The following is a 17124-nucleotide window of genomic DNA, read 5'->3' on the forward strand; positions in this document are numbered from 1 at the left end:
GGTTTTTTTGTCTGTTTGTGTAGCTGTGTGTGTGTGTGCGTGCGTGTGCGCGTGCGTGTATATATTTATTGTTCTGGCAATGATCACAAAGAAATGTCATTGGGAGGAAGGATGTTTGACATGCTTTTCACATTTGTATCACAAGTGATATTTTTTGAAAATAATGACAAGTGGCATTTTTAGACCTACAGTGCCTTCGGAAAGTATTCAGACCCCTTGACTTTTTCCACATTTTGTTATGTTACAGCCTTATTCTAAAATGTATTTTTTTCACCTCATCAATCTACACACAATACCCCATAATAACAAAGCAAAAACAGGTTTTTAGAATTTTTGCTAATTTATTACAAATAAAAAACTGACATTTACATTAGTATTCAGACCCTTTACTCAGTATTTTGTTGAAGCACCTTTGGCAGCAATTACAGCCTTGAGTCTTCTTGGGTATGACGCTTCACGCTTGGCACGCCTGTATTTGGGGAGTTTCTCCCATTCTTCTCTGCAAATCCTCTCAAGCTCTGCCAGGTTGGATGGCGAGCCTTACTGCACAGCTATTTTCATGTCTCTCCGAAGATGTTTGATCGGGTTCAGGTACGGGCTCTGGCTGGGCCACTCAAGGACATTCAGAGACTTGTCCCAAAGCCAATCCTGTGTTGTCTTTGCTGTGTGCTTAGGACCGTTGTTCTGTTGGAAGGTGAAACTTCGCTGTCTGAGGTCCTGAGCGCTCTTGAGCAGGTTTTTATTGAGGTTCTCTCTGTACTTTGCTTCGTTCATCTTTCCCTCGAACCTGACTAGTCTCCCAGTCCCCGCCGCTGAAAACATCCCCACAGCATGATGCTGCCATCACCATGCTTAACCATAGGGATGGTGGCAGGTTTCCACCAGACGTGACGCTTGGCATTCAGGCCAAATAGTTCCATCTTGGTTTTATCAGACCAGAGAATCTTGTTCCTCATGGTCTGAGAGTCTTTAGGTGCCTTTTGGCAAACTCCAAGCGGGCTGTCATCTGCCTTTTACTGAGGAATGGTTTCTGTCTGGCCACTCTACTACCATAAAGGCCTGATTGGTGGAGTGCTGCAGAGATTGTTGTCCTTCTGGAGCTCTGTCAGAGTCACCATCGGGTTCTTGGTCACCTCCCTGGCCAAGGACCTTCTCACCCGATTGCTCAATTTGGCCAGGCGGCCTGCTCTAGGAAGAGTCTTGGTGTTTCCAAACTTCTTCCATATAAGAATGATGGTAGCCACTGTGTTCTTGGGGAGCTTCAATGCTGCAGACATTTATTGGTACCCTTCCCCAGTACCCTTACCCAGTTGCGGAGCTCTACGGAACATTCCTTCGACCTCATGGTTTGGTTTTTGCTCTGACATGTACCGTCAACTGTGGGACCTTATATAGACAGGTGTGTGCCTTTCCAAATCATGTCCAATGAATTGAATTTACCACTGGTGGACTCCAATCAAGGCGTAGAAACATGATGCACCTGAGCTCAATTTCGAGTCTCATACCAAAGGATCTGAATACTTACTGTATGTAAATAAGGTATTTCTGCTTTTTATTTTTAACACATTTGCAAACATTTCTAAAAACCTGTTTGCGTTTTGTCATTATGGGGTATCGTGGGTATATTGCTGAGGATAAAAAAAAAAAGTTAGCCATTTTAGAATAAGGCTGTAACGTAACAAAATGTGGAAAAAGTCAAGGGATCTGAATACTTTCTGAAGGCACTGTATATATACCTCTTGTAAGATCTTATGATCTGTGAACAGTGCATTATGTAGACAAAATCTTATTGCCATTATGTTCCTTATAGTGTGCTCTAACATATGGAGTATGTCTAGATTATGAAATACACATTTTCACAAATGTATTCAAGATTACAAATATGAATATGAATCTCAGAAGTGCCCTTTTCATTATAAGACACATTGTTTGGAACAATATGCTGTACAACTACATCACATTTCCAGAGTGGGCTCTCTGTTAATTCTGAAGTTCTGATACATTTTATGAGCACCAACAACACAGTGAATGGTAAATGGAGTCAATGGATTTGATCTCATGGATGGTCATTCCTTGCAGGGTTTTTCTTGATCAAAATGGGGCTTACAGTACCTTCAGAATGTACAGTGCCTACAGAAAGTACAGTGCCTTAAGAAAGTATTCACACCCCTTGACTTTTTCCACATTTTGTTGTGTAACAGCCAGAATTTAAAATGTATTCAATTGAGATTTTGTGTCACTGGCCTGCACACAATACCCCGTAATGTCAAAGTGGAATTACGTTTTTAGACATTTTTAGAAATTAATTAAAAATTAAAAAGCTGAAATGTCTTAAGTCAATAAGTATTCAATCCCTTTGTTATGGCAAGTCTAAATAAGTTCAGGAGTAAACATGTGCATAACAAGTCACATGATAGGTTTTATTGACTCACTCTGTGTGTGTTAAACATGATTTTTGAATGACTACCTCATCTCTGCACCCCACACATACAATTTTCTGTAAGGTCCCTGAGTGGAGCAGAGAATTTCAAACACAGATTCCACCACAAAGACAAGGGAGGTTTTGCAATCCCTCGCAAAGAAGGGCACCTATTGGTAGATGGGTAAAAAAATTAAAAAGCAGAAATTGAATATCCGTTTGAGCATGGTGAAGTTATTAATTAGACTTGGGATGGTGTCTCAGTACACCCAGTCCCTACAAAGATACAGGCATCCTTCCTAACTCAGTTGTTGGAGAGGATTTCACCATGAGGCCAATGGTGACTTTAAAACAGTTACAAAGTTTAATGGCTGTGATAGGAGGATGGACTGAGGATGGATCAACAACATTGTAGTTACTCCCCAATACTAACATAAATGACAGAATGAAAATAAGGAAGCCTGTACAGAATACAATTATTCCAAAACATGCATACAGTTTGCAATAAGGAACTAAAGTAAAACAAAGAAATTCACTTTATGTTCTGAATACAAAACAAATCCAACACAACACATCACAGTGTACCACTCTTCATATTTTCCAGCATGGTGGTGGCTGCATCATGTTATGGGTATGCTTGTCATCGGCAAGGACTAAGAAGTTTTTGAGATAAAAATAAATGAAATAGAGCTAAGCACAGGCAAACCCTAGAAGAAAACATGGTTCAGTCTGCTTTCAACAGATACTGGGAGATAAATTCACCTTTCAACATTAAAATAACTTGAAACACAAAGCCAAATATGTACTGGAGTTGCTTAGCAAGACGACATTGAATTTTCCTGAATGGCCTTGTTACGGTTTTGACTTAAATCGGTTTGAAAATCTATGGCAAGACTTGAAAATGGCTGTCTACCAATGATCAATAACCAACTTGACAGAGTTTGAAGAATATTTGAAAGAATAATAAGAATAATAAAGTTATTATAACATGTATTGACTCAGGGGTGTGAATACTTATGTAAAAGTGATGCTTCTGTATTTCATTTTCTATAAAATTGCAAATAATTTTAAAAACATGTTTTCACTTTGTCATTATGGGGCATTGTGTGTAGATGGGTGAGAAAAAACATATATTTAATCCATTTTGAATTCAGGCTGTAACACAACAAATGTGGAATAAGTCAACCGGTATGAATACTTTCTGAAGGCACTGTATCTAGATGAGACAACTACATATCAGCATCAAATATACAGGATACCAACATTCAATTTCAGGTAAATAATTAATAAATAGCGTTTTGCAAGAAAAACATTTTAATTCACACCTAAAATCTATTAATAAAACATCTGAGAGCAGTAATATTTTACACCCACATGATAAGCAATAATTTCTGATGACAAAACACAAATGTGAAAATTTGGTCGATATAGCGTTTTGGAAATAAACTCTAAATGTAAAAAGCATGTCAAACATCCTTCCTCCTAATGAAGTTTCTACGCTGGCGTGGAATCGCCCAGTGGTTCAACTACGCTATGTGCAATTACACTGAGTGTACAAAATATTAGGAACCCCTGCTCTTTCCATGACATAGACTTACCAGATGAAAGTTATCATCCCTTATTGATGTCACCTTCACCTTAAATCCACTTCAAGTTAAAGACGATTTTAAAGCTTTGAGACAACTAAGACATGGATTGTGTATTTGTGCCATTCAGAGGGTGAATGGGCCAGACAAAAGATTTGAGTGCCTTTGAACGGGGTATGGTAGTAGGTGCCAGGCGCACCGGTTTGAGTGTATCAAGAACTCCTATTCTGCTGTCAAGACCAGCAATGCCATGTATGTCAAGAATGGTCCACTTCCCAAAGGACATCCAGCCAACTTGACACCACTGTGGGAAGCATTGGAGTCAACATGGGCCAGCATCCCTGTGGAACTCTTTCGACACCAGAATACATGCACCTGATGAATTGAGGCTGTTCTGAGGGCGTGTGCGTGTGTGTGTGTGTGTGTGTGTGTTTGTGTGTGTGTGTGTGTGTGTGTGTGTGTGTGTGTGTGTGTGTGTGTGTGTGTGTGTGTGTGTGTGTGTGTGTGTGTGTGTGTGTGTGTGTGTGTGTGTGTGTGTGTGTCTGGATCATCTGGTCAAATTACTGTTCTTCCAATACCAATACCGTGCAACACTTAGTTGAACAGTCTGCATGCAGATATTTGCCTGCCTTTAAGCCAACCTTGTGAAATGTATTCCTTAGAGGTAGCTATGTGACAATTGGAGACTGTCTCCAGGGAGGAGGAGCTATGTGACTGCCTGTGGGTGAGAGATAGATTGATGCGTTCTGGCACCACTGGGAGCTGGGAGGCAATGTGAGGGGCATACAGATCTCTGTGGGTGAGAGCGCCCACTCAGGCATGGCACTGAAGGTAGGTGCTGGATCTGTCACTGTCTTCGGGCAAGGGGAGAAATCAGTGCCAATTAGTGTGAGCTGACACACACACACGCGCACACACACACACACTCATAGGCTACAAATCAAATCAAATCAAATGTATTTATATAGCCCTTCTTACATCAGCTGATATCTCAAAGTGCTGTACAGAAACCCAGCCTAAAACCCCAAACAGCAAGTAATGCAGGTGTAGAAGCACGGTGGCTAGGAAAAACTCCCTAGAAAGGCCAAAACCTCGGAAGAAACCTAGAGAGGAACCAGGATATGAGTGGTGGTCAGTCCTCTTCTGGCTGTGCCAGGTGGAGATTATAACAGAACATGGCCAAGATGTTCAAACATTCATAGATGACCAGCAGGGTCAGATAATAATAATCACAGTAGTTGTTGAAGGTGCAACAAGTCAGCACCTCAAGAGTAAATGTCAGTTGGCTTTTCATAGCCGATCGTTGAGAGTATCTCTACCGCTCCTGCTGTCTCTAGAGAGTTGAAAACAGCAGGTCTGGGACAGGTAGCACGTCCGGTGAACAGGTCAGGGTTCCATAGCCGCAGGCAGAACAGTTGAAACTGGAGCAGCAGCACGGCCAGGTGGACTGGGGACAGCAAGGAGTCATCATGCCAGGTTGTCCTGAGGCATGGTCCAAGGGCTCAGGTCCTCCGAGAGAGAGAAAGAAAGAAAGAGAGAATTAGAGAGAGCATACTTAAATTCACACAGGACACCGGATAAGACATGAGAAATACTCCAGATATAACAGACTGACCCTAGCCCCCCGACACAAAAACTACTGCAGCATAAATACTGGAGGCTGAGACAGGAAGGGTCAGGAGACACTGTGGCCCCATCCGATGATACCCCCGGACAGGGCCAAAAGGCAGGATATAACCCCACCCACTTTGCCAAAGCACAGCCCCCACACCATTTGAGGGATATCTTCAACCACCAACTTACCATCCTGAGACAAGGCCGAGTATAGCCCACAAAGATCTCCGCCACGGCACAACCCAAGGGGGGGCGCCAACCCAGACAGGAAGACCACGTCAGTGACTCAACCCACTCAAGTGACGCCCCCCTCCTAGGGACGGCATGGACGAACACCAGTAAGCCAGTGACTTAGCCCCTGTAATAGGGTTAGAGGCAGAGAATCCCAGTGGAGAGAGGGGAACCGGCCAGGCAGAGACAGCAAGGGCGGTTCATTGCTCCAGAGCCTTTCCGTTCACCTTCACTCTCCTGGGCTAGACTACACTCAATCATAGGACCTACTGAAGAGATGAGTCTTCAGTAAAGACTTAAAGGTTGAGACCGAGTCTGCGTCTCTCACATGGGTAGGCAGACCATTCCATAAAAATGGAGCTCGATGGAAGAAAGCCCTGCCTCCAGCTGTTTGCTTAGAAATTGTAGGGACAGTTAGGAGGCCTGCGTCTTGTGACCGTAGCGTACGTGTAGGTATGTACGGCAGGACCAAATCGGAAAGATAGGTAGGAGCAAGCCCATGTAATGCTTTGTAGGTTAGCAGTAAAACCTTGAAATCAGCCCTTGCCTTAATAGGAAGCCAGTGTAGGGAGGCTAGCACTGGAGTAATATGATAATTTTTTTTGGTTCTAGTCAGGATTCTAGCAGCCGTATTTAGCACTAACTGAAGTTTATTTAGTGCTTTATCCGGGTAGCCGGAAAGTAGAGCATTGCAGTAGTCCAACCTAGAAGTAACAAAAGCATGGATACATTTTTCAGCATAATTTTTGGACAGAAAGTTTCTGATTTTTGCAATGTTACGTAGATGGAAAAAAGCTGTCCTTGAAACAGTCTTGATATGTTCTTCAAATGAGAGATCAGGGTCCAGAGTAATGCCAAGTGTCACGCCCTGACCTAAGAGAGCTGTTTTTTCTCTGTTTAGTTAGGTCAGTGTGTGATATGGGGTGGGCATTCTATGTGTTGTGTGTCTATGTTTTGGCCGGGTATGGTTTCCAATCAAAGGCAGCTGTCTATCGTTGTCTCTGATTGGGAGCCATACTTAGGCAGCCCTTTTCCACCTGGTTTGTGTGGGTAGTTGTTTTCTGTTTCGTTAATGTAACCTAACAGAACTGTTGGCTGTCATTTTGTTTCTTTTGTCAAAGTGTTCGTTTTCACTCAAATACAATTATGAGCACTCAACACGCTGCGCCTTGGTCCCCTCTATACGACGCCCGTTACACCGAGGTCCTTCACAGTTTTATTTGAGACGACTGTACAACCATCCAAATTAATTGTCAGATTCAACAGAAGATCTCTTTGTTTCTTGGGACCTAGAACAAGCATCTCTGTTTTGTCCGAGTTTAAAAGTAGAAAGTTTGCAGCCATCCACTTCCTTATGTCTGAAACACAGGCTTCTCGCGAGGGCAATTTTGGGGCTTCACCATGTTTCATTGAAATGTACAGCTGTGTGTCATCCGCATAGCGGTGAAATTTAAAATTATGTTTTCGAATGACATCCCCAAGAGGTAAAATATATAGTGAAAACAATAGTGGTCCTAAAACGGAACCTTGAGGAACACCAAAATTTACAGTTGATTTGTCAGAGGACAAACCATTCACAGAGACAAACTGATATCTTTCGGACAGATAAGATCTAAACCAGACCAGAACTTGTCCGTGTAGACCAATTTGGGTGTCCAATCTCTCCAAAAGAATGTGGTGATCGATGGTATCAAAAGCAGCACTAAGATCTAGGAACACGAGGACAGATGAAGAGCCTTGGTCTGACACCATTAAAAGGTAATTTACCACCTTCACAAGTGCAGTCTCAGTGCTATGATGGGGTCTAAAACCAGACTGACGCGTTTCGTATACATTGTTTGTCATTAGGAAGGCAGTGAGTTGCTGCGCAACAGCTTTTTCAAAAGTTTTTGAGAGGAATGGAAGATTCGATATAGGCCGATAGTTTTTTATATTTTCTGGGTCAAGATTTGGCTTTTTCAAGAGAGGCTTTATTACTGCCACTTTTAGTGAGTTTGGTACACATCCGGTGGATAGAGAGCCGTTTATTATGTTCAACATAGGAGGGCCAAGCACAGGAAGCAGCTCTTTCAGTAGTTTAGTTGGAATAGGGTCCAGTATGCAGCTTGAAGGTTTAGAGGCCATGATTATTTTCAACATTGTGTCAAGAGATATAGTACTAAAACACTTTAGTGTCTCCCTTGATCCTAGGTCCTTCCAGAGTTGTGCAGACTCAGGACAACGGAGCTTTGGAGGAATACGCAGATTTAAAGAGGAGTCCGTAATTTGCTTTCTAATGATCATGATCTTTTCCTCAAAGAAGGTCATGAATTTATTACTGCTGAAGTGAAAGCCATCCTCTCTTGGGGAATGCTGCTTTTTAGTTAGCTTTGCGACAGTATCAAAAAGATATTTCGGATTGTTCTTATTTTCCTCAATTAAGTTGGAAAAATAGGATGATCGAGCAGCAGTGAGGGCTACACATTATCGATGGCATTCTCTCCTCTACATGCCATTGTACAGCAGGCCAGGACTGGGGGAACAGATGTGTGTGGCCAGTGGTGGCAGGCTGGCAGCTGACTGATTACCATGGGCACTGCTACTAATGGGTTGTAGAGGTCCAGCTGTGCCCAGGTTGACAGCTCCAGAACAGCAATGCACGGAGAAGGCAAGCCACAGCTGGGTCCTTCTACCCCGGCTTTACCAAGGGCTCCAGCATTAGCCAGCTTCACCCTGTCGCCCTGTCCTCTCTGTTTTCCAGAGAATAAATGGGTGGTGTAGAGCATGAATCACCTCGTACAGCTCAGAGATACTTGCAGGGTTGGGGAGTAACTGATTACATGTCTTCTATTACATATAAACTGGTTACAGAAAAAACTGTAATAAATTACATTACCAGCAGAAATATTGTAATGAGATTAAAGATACTTTTGAAAAACAAGATGATTACTTCCTGGATTACTTTTAAACTCAGAAAGGATGTTTGCAAAAAGTACATTATGACAACTTTCTGTTTTCTCAATGACATTCAATTCAGCATTGAAAAACGGTGCAAGTTTAAGTTTGTTCCAGCTGAGCGAGTCTGACCACATGTCAGAGACCACTATGACGACACACCACATGCGTTTGATGGATCCTTTTTGTCTTCTTCTAATGCCTCTTAAGGGGAAAGTAATTCAAAAGTTACTGAAAGTAATCAGATTACATAACTGAGTTTGGGTAATCCAAAAGTTACATTGCTGACTACAATTTTGGACAGGTAACTAGTAACTGTAACAGATTACATTTAGAAAGTAACCTACCTTACCCTGGATACAAGCCCATAGTGGGAGTAGAAGTCTATAACTGCAGAATCCGGACACTTTCAAGGTTTAATATTGATCGGTATTTATTTTAATTATTTTTTATTTTATTTTTTATTTCACCTTTATTTAACCAGGTAGGCTAGTTGAGAACAAGTTCTCATTTAAAACTGTGACCTGGCCAAGATAAAGCAAAGCAGTGCGTCACAAACAACAACACAGATTTTCACATGGAATAAACAAACATACAGTCAAAATACAATAGAAAAAGTCTATATACAGTGTGTTCAAATGAGGTAGGATGAGGGAGGTAAGGCAATAAATAGGCCACAGTGGCAAAATAATTACAATATGGCAATTAAAGACTGGAGTGATAGATGTGAAGAAGATGAATGTGCAAGTAGAGATACTGGGGTGCAACGGATCAAAATAAAATAACAGTATGGGGATGAGGTAGTTGGATGGGCTATTTACAGATGAGCTATGTACAGGTGCAGTGATCTGTGAGCTGCTCTGACAGCTGGTGCTTAAAGTTAGTGAGGGAGATATGAGTCTCCAGCTTCAGTGATTTTTGCAGTTCGTTCCAGTCATTGGCAGCAGAGAACTGGAAGGAAAGGCGGCCAAAGTAGGAATTGGCTTTGGGGGTGACCAGTGAAATATACCTGCTGGAGCGCGTGCTACCGGTGGGTGCTGCTATGGTGACCAGTGAGCTGAGATAAGGCGGGGCTTTACCGAGCACAGTAGGTTTGGCGACGAATATGAAGCGAGGGCCAGCCAACGAGAGCATACAGGTCGCAGTGGTGGGTGGTATATGGGGCTTTGGTGACAAAACGGATGGCACTGTGATAGACTGCATCCAATTTGCTGAGTAGGGTATTGGAGGCTATTTTGTAAATGACATCACCGAAGTCGAGGATCAGTAGGATAGTCAGTTTTACGAGGGTATGTTTGGCAGCATGAGGGAAATATGCTTTGTTCGAAATAGGAAGCCGATTATAGATTTAATTTTGGATTGGAGATGCTTAATGTGAGTCTGTAAGGAGAGTTTACAGTCTAACCAGACACCTAGGTATTTGTAGTTGTCCACATATTCTAAGTCAGAACCGTCCAGAGTAGTGATGCTGGACGGGCGGGCAGGTTTGGGCAGCGATCAGTTGAATAGCATGCATTTCGTTTTACTTGCATTTAAGAGCAGTTGGAGGCCACAGAAGGAGAGTTGTATGGCATTGAAGCTCGTCTGGAGGTTAGTTAGCACAGTGTCTAAAGAAAAGCCAGAAGTATACAGAATGGTGTCATCTGCTTAGGTGGGTCAGAGAATCACCAGCAGCAAGAGTGACATCATTGATGTATACAGCACAGAGAAGTGAGTCGTCCCGAGAACTGAACCTTGAGGCACCCCCATAGAGACTGCCAGAGGCCCGGTCAACAGGCCCTCTGATTTGACACACTGAACTCTATCTGAGAAGTAGTTGGTGAACCAGGCGAGGCAGTCATTTGAGAAACCAAGGCTGCTGAGTCTGCGGATAAGAATGTGGTGATTGACAGTTGAAATCCTTGGCCAGGTCGATGAATACAGCTGCACAGTATTGTCTCTTATCGATGGCGGTTATGATATTGTTTAGGACCTTGAGCGTGGCTGAGGTGCACCCATGACTAGCTCGGAAACCAGATTGCATAGCGGAGAAGGTACGGTGGGATTCGAAATGGTCGCTGATCTGTTTGTTAACTTGGCTTGCGAAAACCTTAGAAAGGCAGGGTTGGATAGATATAGGTCTGTAGCAGTTTGGGTCTAGAGTGTCTCCCCCTTTGAAGAGGGGGATGACCGCGGCAGCTTTCCAATCTTTGGGGATCTCAGACGATATGAAAGAGAGGTTGAACAGGCTAGTAATAGGGGTTGCAACAATTTCGGCGGATAATTTTAGAACGAGAGTGTCCAGATTGTCTAGCCCTGCTGATTTTTTTTGGGTCCAGATATTGTAACTCTTTCAGAACATCAGCTATCTGGATTTGGGTGAAGGAGAAATGGGGGAGGCTTGTGCAAGTTGCTGTGGGGGGTGCTTATTGAAATTCTCATTTATCGTGGATTTATCAGTGGTGACAGTGTTTCCTAGCCTCAGTGCAGTGGGCAGCTGGGAGAAGGTGCTCTTATTCTCCATGGACTTTACAGTGTCCCAGAACTTTTTGGAGTTAGAGCTACAGGATGCAAATTTCTGTTTGAAAAAGCTAGCCTTAGCTTTCCTAACTGCCTGTGTATATTGGTTCCTAACTTCCCTGAAAAGTTGCATATCGCAGGGGCTATTCGATGCTAATGCAGTATGCCACAGGATTTTTTGTGCTGGTCAAGGGCAGTCAGGTCTGGAGTGAACCAAGGGCTATATCTGTTCCTGGTTCTACATTTTTTTGAATGGGGCATGCTTATTTAAGATGGTGAGGAAAGCACTTTTAAAGAATAACCAGGCATCCTCTACTGACGGAATGAGGTCAATATCGTTCCAGGATACCCGGGCCAGGTTGATTAAAAAGGCCTGCTCGCTGAAGTGTTTTAGGGAGCGTTTGACAGTGATGAGGGGTGGTCGTTTGACCGCAGACCCATTACGGACGGTATAACTGTGTCCCTGCTTTATTCCTGTGAAGGCTTTCAATTGAATTCTTTAAAGTTGATAAAGGAGTGCCTTTCTTGTATAAAAACGTCTTTATTGTATAAAAACAAAATTCTTGTCAGTTCAATAAATCAAGCACATTGGATGTGAAGTTGGCGCAGTTGGGCGCTCCTGGTGGGGTTCCAGTCTATGGGCCTCGGGCCCCTAAAGTGTGGCCATTGTGAAATCCAGACAGGACGGCAGAGTACCACTGACATGGGGGGAGCTGCTTTTTCATACAGGCAGAGATCAAGCTGTGCAAATGTGTGTTTGTGTGTGTGTGTGTGTGTGTGTGTGTGTGTGTGTGTGTGTGTGTGTGTGTGTGTGTGTGTGTGTGTGTGTGTGTGTGTGTGTGTGTGTGTGTGTGTGTGTGTGTGTGTGTTCGTGTCAGTGTGCCTTGTGAGTGTGTCTGTGTTAAAGGGAGAGAGAGAGAGAGAGCGAGAGAGAGAAATAAAAGAGAGAGAGCGTGAGTGGGCGACAGGTTCTTCAGGTCCTGCTTCCATTGGGAGGACTGCGGGCAGGCGACTTGTGAGTAACCTCTACTTGGCCCATTACCTGAAGTACGCAGCTCTGACAGCTGGACTGTTAAATTCTTTGTTTCTTTAACTCTACTAAAGAACACTTCAAGTTCTGGACTCCCAGTGCTAACTACCGTCTCAGACCCCATCTGGTTGGACATAGTTAGAGAGTGGCATATTCCACCATTATGATCCAAACATTCTCCACGTGTGATGCACAGTAGTAACTTAAGGCTTTTGTCAGTCCCGTAATGAGTTCAAGCATCTCTTTACTTTGGTGATCAGTGGTATTAGTGTCAAAATGTTTGAAATTATTTTTGTTTTGCTTTTTCCCCAGATTGAATGTTCCAGTATATCGGAATACTCTGAGAAAATCATTAAGTCTAACCACCTGGACAGTGGTAAGAGCTGAAGGTCTTTCTTATTCACTGTGTCTATTCACTATTCTCCTCAGAGATGCAGTACAACAGGGATGTGTGGTAGAGTGTCTGAAAGGGGAGGATTCACCAAGAACATGGGAAGTTGTCCTTCTGTGTGCGATAGGTTCATTTAAAACATAATATGAAAGTAACCTCTATTCTCACTTATCTGTAGTACGGTCATATTTTATAGGGGAACAACAACACATTCATGCAAAACGGTCACTCAGCTATCAAATCAAATCAAATGTATTTATAAAGCCCTTCTTAAATCAGCTGTCACAAAGTGCTGTACAGAAACCCAGCCTAATAACCCAAACAGCAAGCAATGCAGGTGTAGAAGCACGGTGGCTAGGAAAAACTCCCTAGAAAGGCCAGAACCTTGGAAGAAACCTAGAGAGGACCTAGGCTATGAGGGGTGGCCAGTCCTCTTCTGGCCGTGCCAGGTGGAGATTATAACAGAACATGGCCAAGATGTTAAAATGTTCATAGATGACCAGCAAGAAAAATAATCATAATCACAGTGGTTATAGAGGGTGCAACATGTCAGCGCCTCAGGAGTAAATGTCAGTTGGCTTTTCATAGCCGATCATTCAGAGTTTCTCTACCGCTCCTGCTGTCTAGAGAGTTGAAAACAGCAGGTTTAGGACAGGTAGCACGTGAACAGGTCAAGGTTCCATAGCCGCAGGCAGAACAGTTGAAACTGGAGCAGCAGCACAACCAGGTGGACTGGGGACCGCAAGGAGTCATCAGGCCAGGTAGTCCTGAGGCATGGTCCTAGGGCTCAGGTCCTCCGAGAGAGAGAAAGAGAGAAAGAAAGAAAGAAAGAAAGAAAGAAAGAAAGAGAGAAAAATAATTAGAGAGCGCATACTTAAATTCACACAGGACACCGGATAAGACATGAGAAATACTCCAGATAACAGACTGACCCTAGCCCCCCGACACAAACTATTGCAGCATAAATACTGGAGGCTGAGACAGGAGGTGTCGGGAGACACTGTGGTCCTGTCCGACAATACCCCCGGACAGGGCCAAAAGGCAGGATATAACCCCATCCACTCTGCCAAAGCACAGCCCCCACACCACTAGAGAGATATCTTCATCCACCAACTTACCATCCTGAGACAAGGCCGAGTATAGCCCACGAAGATCTCCCCCACAGCACAAACCCAAGGGGGGGCACCAACAGCTAACAGCTTAGCTAACAGCTTAGCTAAGCTGCGATTTAAGCCCTAACAAAATAATAGCAGCATAAACAAAGTGGCACCAGCAAAATAGATGACAAATACTTCCTTTCTTGGAGAAACTGTATTCAATAACTTCCAGTTGGAGAACAAAAGCGATTGTCGCCAACTCATCTCAGCCAGAGTGAGATTCCGCTCGTTTTCTTTAACCTCCAGCTGAACTGATTAAGGGCTGGCTTTGCATAGGGATAGCTGGCACTGGGATACCATAATATATGATGTAATGAGTGCTCACCAGTAAAAGTGTGTCTGAGATCTTTTGTCAGTATGTGACAAATATGCCATGGCCAAATAATAGAGTGACACATCGGTAACACTTTACCTAAAGGGGGTATACATAAGACATTCATAACATATTTATGAAACCAGTCATAACACCTTTGAGTGTGGCAGTATCATTCATTATAATGTGGTACTTACTGTATGTGTAGACAGGGCGCATAATGACTGGAAAGGGGACTTCAAATGTGAAAGAAATCTCATTTCAAGAAGAGGTAAACAATATTCCCAATGCAGTATGTTGCAGTATATTTTAACTTAATTTTGTTTGTCTCAGAGCTGTTTTGCTTCAGAGCCCAGTCTTCAGTCATCATTGTAGAACAAAGTCTGATTGATCTGAATGACAGAAATAGCTTGTTGTGTAAAGAGAATAGAGATGTTGAATCTCTGTGCTGTAGCCAGGGTCACCTAGTTTCCCGTTATACACTAAACTCCTTGCCATTATTGCATTACACTATTTTGGTCTCTACCAGACATCAAACACACTGACAAAGTCAAAGCGTACCCAAAAGCACTTCAGCCCAACTTGAACAAAAAGGGGAATTGACAATCTCAAAAAAGCTTTCCTAACCATAGGATACTTCAACAGGTGACTATGCCAGCAGCATACCACTCTGCATCCCACTGATGGCTTGCCTCTGAAACTAAGCAGGGTAGGTCCTGGTCAGTCCCTGGATGGGAGACCAGATGCTGCTGTAAATGGTGTTGAAATTCCAATCCCAATACCCCAAGGCATTGATGGGAACATTGCCCTGTGTAGGGTGCCGTCTTTCGGATGGGATGTTAAACGGGTGTCCTGACTCTCTGTGGTGACAAAAAATCCCGGTGCTTATTGTAAAAGTAGGGGTGTCATCCCCAGTGTCCTGGCTAAATTCCCAACCTGGCCACATTATCATCCCCCTCATTCCTAATTGGCATATATCACTCCTCACCTGATAGCTGATGTGTAGTGAGCATTCTGGTGCAAATTGATTGCCATGCATCACCCAAGTGGGTGGTACACATTGGAGGTGGATGAGGTGAGCTTCCCCCTTAATTTGCAAAGCGTTTGGGTGTCTAAGAATCGCTATACATGTCCAATCAATTAACTATCCCAGAGAAAAGAAAAGGAGCTCTGCATAGATCTGTGTGTATTCAAACAGACACAGGCTTGCATTTCAGTAAGAGGCTTTCATGAGAGAACGATGGAGTCATTGCTTTGATCAGAGCTAACATGGTTGTGTTTGTGTCATTTGCAAGGACAAGCACACTTACTGTACGGATTCTTTCAGGTAAACGTGTGAAAAAAGACAGATGGTCCTTTTGTTGTTTGTCAACTGTTGCGATACATTTTGGACAGTGCACTAGAGTTGTTTGTCTCGGTGTTAGAGTGATTTGGGATTTAGGGTTAGGGGTAGAGGGTAAGGGTCAGCTGGTATGATTAGAAGGTTTCGGGTAAAGGGTTAGAGCAGGGTTTCCTAAACTCGGTCCTCGGGACCCCAAGGGGTGCACGTTTCCGTTTTTGCCCTATCACTACACAGTTGATTCAAATGATCAAAACTTGATGATTAGTTGATTATTTGAATCAGCTGTGTAGTGCTAAGGAAAAAACAAAACGTGCACCCCATGGGGACCCGAGGACCGAGTTTGGGAAACCCTGGACTAGAGTTATGGTTGATTCAATTCAGCCAATTCAGGAAGTAAACTGAAATGCCAATATCAATTCCAAATTTCCTCATTGCCAACTATGAGAAAAAAATCTGAATTGTAATTTCAGTTTACTTCCTACATTTAAATGGAATTGGGTTAAGGTTTAGGGTTAAGGGTTAAAGATTAGGGTTAAGGTTTAGGGTTAGTGGGTTAGGGTTTAGAAGAGACCGCTATAGCGCCCCCTGCAGGAGCAGTTCACATGGGTGTTCCTGCTGGCCCAAATCATGGGGGACCGGTGGGAAGAGGGCCTTGTTGAAGATGGGCACATGACCCTGGGCACAGTGATCTGGGACAAACACCGACATTACATTGGGGTGAATAATAGACTCACTAGTGAAGCATGCAAGTTACTAGTCAGTATAAGGGTTTGAGTTAAACACTCTTGCCATTTTCTCAACCAGATTCACCTGGAATGCTTTTCCAACAGTCTTGAAGGAGTTCCCACATAAGCTGAGCACTTGTTGGTTGCTTTTCCTTCACTCTGCGGTACAACTCATCCCAAACCATCTCAATTGGGTTGAGGTCGGGTGATTGTGGAAGCCAGGTCATCTGATGCAACACTCCATCACTCTCCTTCTTGGTCAAATAGACCTTACACAACCTGGAGGTGTGTTGGGTCATTGTCCTGTTGAAAAACAAATGATAGTGCCACTAAACGCAAACCAGATGGGATGGCGCATCAATGTAAAATGCTATAGTAGCCATGCTGGTTAAGTGTGCCTTGAATTCTAAATAAATCACCAACAGTGTCACCAGCAAAGCACCCCACACCATCACACCTCCTCCTCCATGCTTCACGGTGGGAACCACACATGCTGAGATCATCCGTTCACCTATTTTGCATCTCACAAAGACACGGCGGTTGGAACCAAAAATCTCACATTTGGACTCATCAGACCAAAGGACAGATTTCCACCAGTCTAATGTCCATTGCTCATGTTTCTTGGCCCAAACAAGTCTATTATTCTTATTGGTGTCCTTTAGTAGTGGTTTCTTGGCAGCAATTCGACCATGAAGGCTGGATTCACACAGTCTCCTCTGAACAGTTGATTTTGAGATATGTCTGTTACTTGAGCTCTGTGAAGCATTTATTTGGTCTGCAATTTCTGAGGCTGGTAACTCTAATGAACTTATCCTCTGCAGCAGAGGTAACTCTGGGGCTCCCTTTCCTGTGGCGGTCCTCATGAGAGTCAGTTTCCTCATAG

At 43.4% G+C, this 17124-nt stretch overlaps 1 protein-coding gene across 1 annotated transcript in view; it reads left to right on the forward strand.

The window, feature by feature from the left end:
- Window positions 1-17124, forward strand: part of LOC115152214 (protein arginine N-methyltransferase 8-B) — a 37805-nt gene that overhangs the window by 4676 nt on the left and 16005 nt on the right. Inside the window, exon 4 of the mRNA XM_029696834.1 lies at window positions 12626-12689. Within this exon, the coding sequence (XP_029552694.1) occupies window positions 12626-12689 (64 nt within the window). The remainder of the gene's footprint in view (window positions 1-12625; window positions 12690-17124) is intronic.

The sequence above is a fragment of the Salmo trutta genome, chromosome 17, assembly GCF_901001165.1.
Source record: "Salmo trutta chromosome 17, fSalTru1.1, whole genome shotgun sequence".
NCBI lineage: Eukaryota > Metazoa > Chordata > Actinopteri > Salmoniformes > Salmonidae > Salmo > Salmo trutta.